The 11684-nt window shown below is 37.3% G+C and overlaps 2 protein-coding genes across 9 annotated transcripts in view; one reads left to right on the top strand and one right to left on the bottom strand.

The window, feature by feature from the left end:
* The first annotated feature begins 280 nt into the window (after positions 1-280).
* LOC133836018 (modular serine protease-like) overlaps positions 281-11684 on the top strand; it is a 29573-nt gene continuing 18169 nt past the window's right edge. Inside the window, exon 1 of the mRNA XM_062266286.1 lies at positions 281-342. The gene's annotated coding sequence lies outside the window, so the exon portion shown is untranslated. The remainder of the gene's footprint in view (positions 343-11684) is intronic.
* Positions 3958-11684, bottom strand: part of LOC133836016 (neuroligin-1) — an 85519-nt gene continuing 77792 nt past the window's right edge. For all 8 annotated transcript variants that reach the window (XM_062266279.1, XM_062266280.1, XM_062266277.1 and 5 more), the window contains one exon: positions 3958-5229. Coding sequence is in view for 1 of the 8 variants with exons in the window: in XM_062266284.1 (XP_062122268.1) it covers positions 5222-5229 (8 nt within the window). In the remaining 7 variants the exon portion in view is untranslated. The remainder of the gene's footprint in view (positions 5230-11684) is intronic.

Genomic DNA, 11684 nt, shown 5'->3' with positions numbered 1-11684 from the left:
GAGGCGGATGATCTGGGTGGCCGAAATTCTCGTTGATGGTGTGAAAAATAAATAAAACACATGCATCGGGACAGAAAATAATCGTGAAAAATACTATTTTTGGCCTTTTTAAATTAAAAAAAAATAAATAAAATATAAACAACTTGTTTTTTGAAAATTTGTTCTTTTTATATATAGTAGAAATATTTAAAGATTTAAAGATTATTGAAAAAAAGAGAAATTAAATCGATTAACAGATTTTTACGAATTTTACATGTGTCAAACATGTATCCACTTTTCATCATCATCATCATCACCAACAGCAACAACATTGTGAAAGCCTTCGTCGTGGAGTTCTGTCTGGTAAGTAATAAGTCCGAGTTGTCCGAATAAAAGAAACAATAAAAAAAAGTTCTGATAACAGAAAGATTCGTATTAGTGCCTGTTTGGCCATGCAGAAGCTGCCCACAGTTTTTCTTGCACTGTATTTTTGTCCACCTTCGCAGTTGCGAATCTCGACAGCATATGAGCTGTCAGATGATACCCTAACTTTTGGGTCAGGCCTATACTTTTTCTAACTCAAGTTGTAATATGATCAAAAATTAAAAAAAACATAAATATTAAATATGAATAAAATACATATTTAAAAATAAATATATTAAAAATAATGATTAAATAAAAATGTTAAATAAAAATGATTAAAAATATAAAAAAGAAAATAAATAAAAATAAATATTAAAAAAAAAACAGAAAAATTTAAAAGCAAAAATTCTTTGTTTAAAAAAAATAAAATAAAATATAGATACATCTTGACATATATAAAAGAAACATGAATCTTGTTTTGCATTTTCTTCTTCTTATTATTGTGGTTTATTATTAGGAGTTTAATGAAAAAATAATATATTGTATAAAGTTTGTTTCTAAATTTGCTGCCATTATGAACAAAATTTGAAATAATATTACATTTATCATTCTTATTATTATAACCAAATTGTTTTGTTTTTGTTTTTCCATAATGAGTAAATACTACTTATGTTAAATTTGAGTCCTTGAACTTTACAATGAGATTCTAATTATTTTTCTGATTTTCGGAGACATGGGAGAATAAATTAAAAGGGAGCTGTAGGACAGTTTTGGGGTCATAAAAAAACCTATTTTATTTATCGTCGTATGTGCAGATTCGAGTCTGATTAATGAAGTCAGTGATAAGATTATCGACTCATGTGCTTGTTTTTAGAATCAGCAGGGACTCTATAATAATAAAGTTTTTCGTGGCTTCGTGTCAAGCATAATAAAATCCCACCTCACAATCCCAAAAGAGCTAAGGGTTTAAAGGGTCCCTCTTCGCTATATGCTTGCACGCGAGATGGTAGTGAATTATATTTGCAACCGTCTTCTTACATCCGGATTCCGCAACTGACTATTCATAAGAATTGTTGGGGCCCAATCGTGGGTCTGGCAACGTCACACAATTTTTGCTAGTTTTATACCATCACCATCTGGGTATTTCACAATTTCACAAATTGCAAGATTAAGATTAAGATTAAGGATTGGTTAACTCTAGATGCAGCCAAAAATGCTTATGAAAATATTGCAAATCCAGCATTAATGCGAAACTTTGTGATTTGTACGCACATGCCAAGACAAACTAACATAAGTCTTCGTCATCTGAGTTTTCACAGACGAACTACTCAAAAATACTCAATAAATAAATTAAATTAATAAAAAAAATAATGTATTACTAATAATTACAAGAAGAGTTTGCAACACTGATTAAGATTGGTATTTTAAGTTAAAATTTCTGTTATGCAACATAACACTAGGATTTATTCCTAATATATTAACTTCAAATATACATTTGCATTTGAAAAATATATTTTTGCCAAAGAAACATTTTATGTCCCCATAGTGCAATGTGCTTACTTATTTGCAATAATAAACATTAGAATGCTTTAACATTTTTGAAGTGTGTTTAATTTGAAATTAATTATGCCTGCAAGCAGAAACAAGAACATGTGTGTATCTGTGTGTGGGAGTGTGTTGTGGTATCTGTGTGTGTGTGTGCCACACACTCTTAAATTTTTAATATGTAATGAAATTTTTGCATCAAACTTTCGCTTTGCCAAAGTTGAAGTTAAAACTGCAAAAAAAAACGAGGGAAAAAGAAAACAAGCTACAACAAATTGTTCGCCGTCTCTTTGGTCGCGTTGCATGCAACGTGGGGAGGCAACACACACACACACACAACACAGCACAACAAAATGGCCAGCGGGCATTTTTTGTGCATTTTTTTGCTTGGATTCGTTGGCAAGTTAATTGGAATAGTTTTCGCCAAACATCAACAAACTGTGCAACAAGCCATTGACGATGCTTTAAAATGTGGCAGAGATTGCCAAAGGGGAAAGAGAGGGGAAAAGGGGGATTGGATGGGGACAGATGTATATATAGATATTGTCGTTAATGCAGTTTTCATTGTGAAGCAGCCGAGTTCACGTTGGCGATAATAATTTGAATGCCCCTCGCGCAGTGGCGCGACGACAATAATAACCTTGAAATTTCGTGTTCTGTTGTGTTGTGTTGCGCTGCGTTGTGTTGCATGCCCCACCAATCTCTTTGGCACTTACACGGCGTACGCCTTTAGGGGCAACATGCGAATGAGCCAAGGACCCAAAGTATTTTATTGGGCACATAAAACTTTATTTAATAACCGCCGCTGCATGCTGGGAACAGCGACTGCGACCATAAAAAGCATCCATTAAAATTGCAAAAACACAAAACAGAAACCCAAAACAAAAACAAAAGCAAAAACAAAAACGAGAATAACATAAAAGAAAAGCTGAAATTTGGCAGGAATATAAACGAAAGCATTTAAAATGAAATCATGACTGAGCCCTTTGAAGGCATCGAGGGAATTGCAGCTTATAGTCTTAAGACTTTGATGGTCTTTATTAGCTGCTAGTGGCGTCTTTTCTATGTGTCAATGAAGAAAGTTTCGATTTGATGGCCATCAAATTTGGAAAACCCTTTAAAATCGCTCATTTATAAATTGAAGCATTTATTAGAATTTCTTAAAATATACCAAATTAATATGTTTGGGATTTTGATATAGTACCACATTCATAGAATACCACAAAATATAATCATTAGAGCAAGTTTCAATTATGTGATATGTCTAATCATAATCTGAAAATTGTTGAAAACTTTTGTGATGAATCAAAAATTCAAACTACATTTCTCATTTAATAATTTTTCTTTATTTTATGCAATTTTGTTCTCTTTGTTTATGTTTTTTTTATTTTGACTTAACTTAATTATTATTTATTTAATTTTCGTTTTTCTTTTCATACTTTTAACTAGACGATTATAAACTTTGCTATAAATACATTTTATATTGTTGTTCTTTAAGTTTTTTTACTATCTTTTTTATTTCCATTAAAATAAGAAAATGTACAAATAAATACATTTAATATTGTTTTTCTTTAAGTTTTTCGAATTTTTTTTTGTTTTTAATTAAATTCTTTTTTTAAATTAAATTATATTTATATAAGGTTGTTGTTCTTTATATTTTTTCAACTTGTTTTTATTTGCAAAAAATTAGGAAAATTACAAAAAAAATTTATAAAATGCATAATAAATTTGATATAGTTTGGAACTAAGTTCGTCTAAATGTATTTGGAAATTTCATTAAAAATATATTTTAAGAACTGATTTTAGAATTTAATTTATGCTGTTCAAATAATTATTTGTCTATTTTTTGTTGATTAAATCAATTTAACAATACTTATAGAATATTTGTAAATGTCAAAAATATTTCATTGCAAATTAATTGCAATTCAGCACAAATAATTCCCCTCGAACTTAAATTGGATTAAGTAATCGACCAATTATTGGAATAGTTTTGATTGGATTATTGTTTTCATTTTATATGAGCCATTGTTTTAATTCTTCGTTTGTTTTACTTAAATAGAATAATACCACATTGTTTATTTTTTGTTTTTTAGGAGTTCTGTTTAGGTTTCGCATTCGATTAACTTTTTTCAATTCGGTTTATTCAATTAGTTTTCACGTTTGTTTTAGAAGGAGGATTGTGGGCTTTCACTTAACTATTTTATGTACACATTATAATCCCAATATATATATATACTCGTGTGTATTTACTAATCTCCTTCTCTCTCAGCAAGTTATCGACACATTTAATTAGAAGGATCTTTAGTTTGGGCAGCGTATCGAATGTATTTTCATTATTATTATTATTATTGTTATTAACTACTTTTTGCTGAATGGTAGAAAAAATGTTGTGCTACACTTAAAACGAGTAAATGATCGATATATGTATGTATATATCATGCTTATAGACAAATATCATGTATATATATATAATTCTTATATCGTTCACAACAGATTCTAGATTAGTAACTAAACGCTGACATTGACTAAACACTTTGTTCGTTCTACTTATTTTCGGTATTTACATGACTTATGATCTACAAAAGTTTAACTACACATTTTATGATTCGCTTAACAACACTTTAATCTCGTTTCCACAATTATTATTTATATTTTATTGAATGTGTTTTTTGTTTTCTTCGTTTGTTGTAACCAGTTAACTTAGCTTATGAAATTTGTAGCTTAAATCTAAACAAAGATTAGGTGCAGTCTAGTAGTTTTCGAGTACTTTCGGATTAATCCGAGAAGTTCTTCTCGTCAGAGAAGCGCACATGATGCTGCTGCTTGAGGCGTGTTCCCCCTCCTCCTCCGCTTCCGCCTCCGCCTCCCGCAGCGTTTCTCTGTTTCAATGCCGCCATTCTCACAATTCCGTTTCCGTTGCTGTTGCCGTTGCCGTTGCCGTTGCTGCTGCCGACGGATTTGGTGTTGGCACTTCCGGTTGCCAGCGTGGGCGACATTGTTGCCGTGGATGTGGTCGTCGACGTGGATGTGGGTGACGACAACGAGTCCACTGTCCACTGCTCATCGCAGGAACAATAACCACGCGCCACGTCGCCACCCTCCATTGCCAACGCGTGCATCTCGCGTCTGAATTTGAGCTTCTTCAGCTGCAGCTTCTGCTCGCTGCCAACTCCTCCTCCTCCTCCTCTTGCTGTTGTTGCTGTTACTGTTCCTGCTGCTGTTCCAGTTCCTGTTGTTTCGTGTTCCGCATTGAGCTGGCTGTCATCGTGGTCGTCCAGTTTGGTTGCCTCTTTCAGCGCATAGAACTCTTCGGGCGTTTCAGCACGTAATGTTTCTATGGACCTGCAAGCAAACAAATTTCCATTTCATTCAAATGTAGCACAAAATACTCTCTACTTTAGTCTTAAGTACTTTAAACGTATTTCTTAAATATTTCAATTAGTGGTTTAAAAAGTAAAAGCAAAGGAATTTAAGTTCTTGGCTAGCAGAAGATAGCAAATGAAGTTTATTTTTATACCAGCTACCCATAGGGTAGAAGGGTATTATAACTTGGTGCCGGCAGGAAATGTATGTAACAGGTAGAAGGAGGCATCTCCGACCCTATAAAATATATAAATTCTTGATCAGCATCAATAGTTACATATGTCCGTCTGTCTGTCTGTGTGTCCACCTACCACCACACTCGACTGTAGCTTTCTTACTTGTTTTTATATAGCTTGTAATGTGAATTAACCATTCGATTTCAAGTATCAACATCATCTTAACAGTAAAATTTACATTACACTATTATGTCCCTCATATGAACAATTTTATATTAGTTTTAAGAAATACAAGTTTATTTATGCTTTGTTTAAGCTTAGAGTTTTAGAAAACAATTAAGAAAGGTACCAGCTACGCTTTTGAATTAAGAGCAAAATATTTCGATATTACTCTTAAAACATACTAAAATAACATACCGCAAAAATACAAAAATATACCAAAGGTGATATTTTGTATATTGTTATACAACAACATTGAAAATATACCATAGAGTACTAAACTTAAAACACATCAAAATAATATACCGCAAAAATACAAAGATATACCAATGGTTATATTTTTGGAATATTTTAATAGTACTGAAATATTTACTACAGAGTAGTAAACTTAAAATATACCAAAATAATATACCGCAAAAATACTAAAAATATACCAAAGGTTTTATTTGGTATATTGTTATAGTACTACATTGAAAATATACTTTAGAGTGTTAAACATACAGTTTGCAGTTTTGCCATACAAAAGTATTTATTTGTTGTTTGTTTGTTTGTTTAGTTTTTAAAGTACTCTAACTTCAGCACTTTATAAATAAATAATTAAATGCAATATTAGTTTACTGTCTTTCTCCCAATGAATTTTAGCACAAACTAAGCTTCTATAGATTAAATCTCATGCCACTTTTCGCTATATATTTTTGTAGTGCGTTTTCGAAGCGGAAGCCAAAGTCCAAGTGCCAACACTTGAAAAACTTGAAAAAATTTGTTGTTTTTTGTGGAAACCTCTTACACTTCAAAAGCTAATTAGCACTCAGCCAAATAAATAAATAAAGGATTTATTAACTGCAATTGAAGCGTCGGAAAAATAATGTCGATGGCCCTTTGCATTACCATCAAAGGGACTGCTAATTAATTAAATTTCTCACTGATGAAAATCGGTTTAATTTATACACACAAATAATTTGCATAATGTGATTATATTCATGCCAATAAAAAAATGCAACTGCATCTAAACATATGTTCATCGTCACTAATTGTACTTTTTTTAGGTAGGTAAAATTCAAACAAAAAAACAGTATTTAATTTAATATATTTCAACCATTTTAAGTAGTGACAGTCTACTGTAAATCTAGTACCAGAATGATACATTTTGAACGATATCTAAATATTGGTTAAAGAACTTGTTGGGATTTAAAATTTCTGCTGAAATTTAGTGACATTTTTCATCATTTTGCATCCAACTGAGTTTAAGTTTTTGTTATCCCTGTTTTATTCTACTCTTTCATATTTTTATTTTATTTGACTTAATTGATAGATGAAGTTCAGTTCGCTTGCAATAATTTTCTGTTTTAATATCTTGTTGAAAGTCGATTTAATATATATATTGAAAGTCGATTTATTCATAAATGTGCAATTGACATTTAACAGTCATGTTATTTTAAAATTTTTAATTCCTTTTTATTTAGCGTAGCATATAAATTAAAATCATTTTTTTGCAAAATAAATAAATGATTCACTTTCTCTCTTATTATTATTAAAGAAAATTTCTTAATACATTTTATGTGTACTTCAATTAACTGTTCAAAGACAACATTTTAAGGAAGTATAGAAATTTATTTGGACGTTGACGTACTAACGGCAGTACCATCAAGTGGCCCAGCGATACCAAGCACGGGCTTGTTGACGCGCGGACAAAACAAAATAAATTTGTAAACAGCATGCATTAAACGAAAACCGCGAATAAATATTAAAAGACGCTGGACAGCTAATTAATTTAGATTAAAAATATGTTAGAATAAGTGTATAATAGAATAAATAACAATTAAATACTCGATAAATAAGCTGTGGCAACCCCTTTCAGTTCTCGTGATCAACAAAACTCGATAACTCACGCGAGTATCGATATTACGGGAGTACATCTCCAGGAGACACACTCTCCCCTCAATAAGTTTCGTCAGTTTTTCGTCCGCCGCCACTGCAGAGTCTTTGCCGCTTTCATTTCCCGATCATCTTTTTAGTTTTAAATATAAGTATATAGTAATCAATAAACATAAGGCAAAGCAAATTGGTGACCCCGACGTGATCACTATATACACACGAGTACTGGTGCTTATTGGCAAAAACGACGCCCCACAAGACGACGCCGAGGTTTTGTGATACCGTTACTCACGGTGTTGACGCAGTTATCAACCGTGTAGCTGTGAAAATACCGCCGTTTTGGCCCGAACACCCAGAATTATGGCTATCGCAAATCGAAGCCCAATTCGTTCTGGCGGGAATAACCTCGGACGAAACGAAATTTAACACAATCCTAGCGTCAATCGAAGCACCGGTGTTGGCCCGAATTGCCGACGCCATCGTCAACCAACCACGCACAGGCAAGTACGAAAATTTGAAATCGTGCATCCTGGAACGCTTCTGCGAAAGCGAACAAAAAAAATCCAGAAGTTAATATCGGAGACCGACCTTGGTGACAAGCGCCCCACGCAACTGCTCAACGAGTTAAACGCACTAGCCGCAAATAAAGTTCAAGAATCTTTTCTGAAAGCACTGTGGCTGCAGCGCTTACCAACACAAGTGCAAGCGATCTTGCAAGCATCGGACGCCAGCCTAGCAAACTTAGCTAAGTTGGCAGATAAAGTGATGGAAGTCGGTGATTTTCATCAGGTACGCACCATCGACGCCAAGTCGGCGCCAACCAGCAGCGCCGTTTCCGACGATCGTCTAGACCGCATCGAACAACAAATCAACGCGCTCTCCAGAAACCTTTCTCGCAAGAACAGCTTGCGAACGGATCGCAACAGCGTCATGGCTGGAGACATGTGTTGGTACCACAGCAAATTTGGTAACGCCGCCAAGAAATGTCGCCAACCATGCTCTTTTGCATCCGAACCAAAAAACTAAATCAATCTTCGGATTCGGCGGACAAATTAAGAAGACCACATTTATCAACGACAATTTCTCCAAAACACAGCTCATCGATACCGGCGCCGACATTTCAGTGATAAAAACGCAAAACTATGCTCACTCCAAAGCTTCTTTTCGCCGCCAATGGCACGAAAATACAAACCTATTAGCATTGTCACTGGGATTGCGACGAAACTTCGTGTGGACTTTCGTGATAGCTGACATCAACTGCGCTATCATCGGATCCGACTTTCTTCAACATTTTGACTTACTCGTCGATATGAAACGACGCAAACTCATCGATCGGGCTACGCTGCTGGAATCAAAATGTCACGCGCCCCAACGTAAAATCAACGCGGTTTTATCCTACGACACGAGTAACCAATACGCTTTGCTTCACGAATATCGCGATCTCGCAACGATCAACTCGAACCGGCTGCCAGCAACATCCGAAGTAACGCATTCATCTCGACCAACGGGCCGCCTACTCACGCCCGCGCCCGACGACTAGCGCCCGACAAACTCAAAGCTGCACAATCCGAGTTCTCCTACCTCATCGAGAAAGGAATATGCCGTCCCTCAAATAGCAACTGGTCCAGCCCTTTGCACCTGGTAAAGAAAGCAAATGGAGAGTGGCGTCCGTGCGGCGACTACCGAGCACTGAACAACGTAACCGTGCCGGATCGATATCCTATTCCGTACATACTGGATGTAACGAGCATCTTATACGGTAAGAAGATATTTTCGAAAATCGACCTGCAAAAGCATATCACCAGATTCCTGTCGAACACAAGATATTCCCAAAACAGCAATTATCACGCCTTTTGGGCTATTCTTCTTGTTCATGACGTTCGGTCTGCGCAACGCAGCGCAAACTTTTCAACGTCACATAAACAACGTCATACAAGGCCTCGACTTCGTTTTTGCAGCGACGACATTTTGATCGCTTCAGAATCCGAGGCACAGCACGAGACGCACCTGCACAATCCTCGACCGCCTTCGGAAGGCACATCTCACCGTAAACTTTGAGAAGTGCCAATTCGGTAAGACACAACTTACATTCCTGGGACACGACATCAGTCAGCACGGTTTAAAACCATCCGAAGCCAAAGTGGAAGCCATACGGCATTTTAAAAAACCGCTTATCGCTAAAGACCTAAAAAAGTTTCTGGGTATGATTAATTTCTATAGGCCGTTTATCCCACGAGCAGCCGAGAACCAGCACATACTCCAGACGCTGATCCAAGGCAATAAAAAGAACGACAAAACCCCGATACTTTGGTCTACAGAAGCCGACTACGCATTCACCGCCTGCAAGAACGAGCTTGCAAACGCTACGTTGTTGAATTACATGGCACCAAACTCACAATTAACTCTAACCACCGACGCGTCCGACGACGCTATGGGAGCCGTAGTACATCAGGTCATCAACGGGCAGACACAACCACTGGGATTCTTCTCCAGGAAATTCACATCGACGCAAAAGAAGTACAGCACCTACGATAGAGAACTGACTGCCATCTATCAGGCCGTTTTGCACTTCAAGTACGCACTGGAGGGCAGGAATTTCGTTATTTTCACCGACCACAAGCCGCTTATGTACGCCTTCAGTCAAAACAGCGAGAAAGCATCACCTCGACGCGCTCGGCAACTGGATTTTATCAGCCAATTCAGCACCGATATCCGGCACATCTCTGCAACGTGGCTGATCTTCTCTCACGCATCGATGCCATCAAACACATAAACTTCGACGAGATGGCACTGGAACAGGAAAACGATGCGGAACTACAATCGCTACTCAAGTCTGACGCCGAAAACCCATCTCACTAACAAAATTGTCTCTTGCAGGCTCAAACAAACAATTGTACTGCCACGTCGCCAATAACCATACACGTCCGTTTGTGCCTACGCCAAACCGTGGTTGAGGCCCTACATTCGCTGAGCCATCCGGGAGTTAAGGCAACAAACAAGTTGGTCGGAAAACACTACGTTTGGCCCCGCATGGCGAAGGATGTCGCTAAAATCGTACGCTCTTGTATCCCGTGCCAGAAGGCCAAAATCCAACGTCACACCAAATCGCCACTAGGAGAGTACACCGCCAGCGACACCCGTTTCGAACACATAAATATCGACATAGTCGGCCCGCTGCCTTCATCGAACGGATACCGATACTGCCTCACGTGTATCGATCGATTCTCACGATGGCCCGCAGCAATTCCTTTAGTAGACATCACAGCAAAATCTGTAGCCAACGCACTGATATCGGGCTGGTTCGCTCAGTACGGTATTCCTCTTCACATCACAACCGATCTGGGTCGACAATTCGAGTCTACATTATTCCAAGAGCTTTCCAAAATTTGTGGTTTTAAGCACCTGCGGACGACGGCGTACCACCCACAAGCCAATGGTATGATCGAACGCTGGCACAGAACGTTAAAAGCTGCTTTAAAATGCGTCGATCCAATCAACTGGAGTAGTTCCTGCATCTAATCCTACTCGGCCTACGCACAACAATCAAAAGCGACATCGGGCTGAGCCCTGCGGAAATGGTTTATGGCACCACACTACGGGTGCCAGGCGGATTTTTTGCACCGAGCACACAAAAACACACTGAGTCCGAGTTCACCGAGGCTCTTCAAAAAACCATGTCTCAACTGCCAACCACTAAGCCAGTGCACCATCATACACCGCAAGAATTTGTCCACCCGGACCTAAACCATTGTACCCACGTCTTCGTTCGAGTGGATCGAGTGAAAACCCCGTTGGAAGCAAACTACGAGGGTCCTTTCGAAGTGGTAACAAAACACGACAAATATTTTACACTCAAGGGCCACACAAAGGAAAACAAGGTTTCCATCGATCGACTTAAACCAGCTTACATCTTCAAAGACGTACCGCCTCCAACACAGGAGCAGACGACAGCGCCAACTGCTCAGACACTCGAGAAAGTGTCAAGATCAGGACGACAAATCAGATTCCCAGCAAAGTATCTTTCCCAACTGGAACTCTAGGAGGGGGGTACTGTGGCAACCCCTTTCAGTTCTCGTGATCAACAAAACTCGATAACTCACGCGAGTATCGATATTACGGGAGTACATCTCCAGGAGACACACTCTCCCCTCAATAAGTTTCGTC

Source organism: Drosophila sulfurigaster, chromosome 2R (genome assembly GCF_023558435.1).
Source record: "Drosophila sulfurigaster albostrigata strain 15112-1811.04 chromosome 2R, ASM2355843v2, whole genome shotgun sequence".
NCBI classification, from domain to species: domain Eukaryota; kingdom Metazoa; phylum Arthropoda; class Insecta; order Diptera; family Drosophilidae; genus Drosophila; species Drosophila sulfurigaster.
The sequence above is the reverse complement of the archived record's forward strand: the minus strand, read 5'-3'. Positions and strand labels throughout refer to the sequence as shown.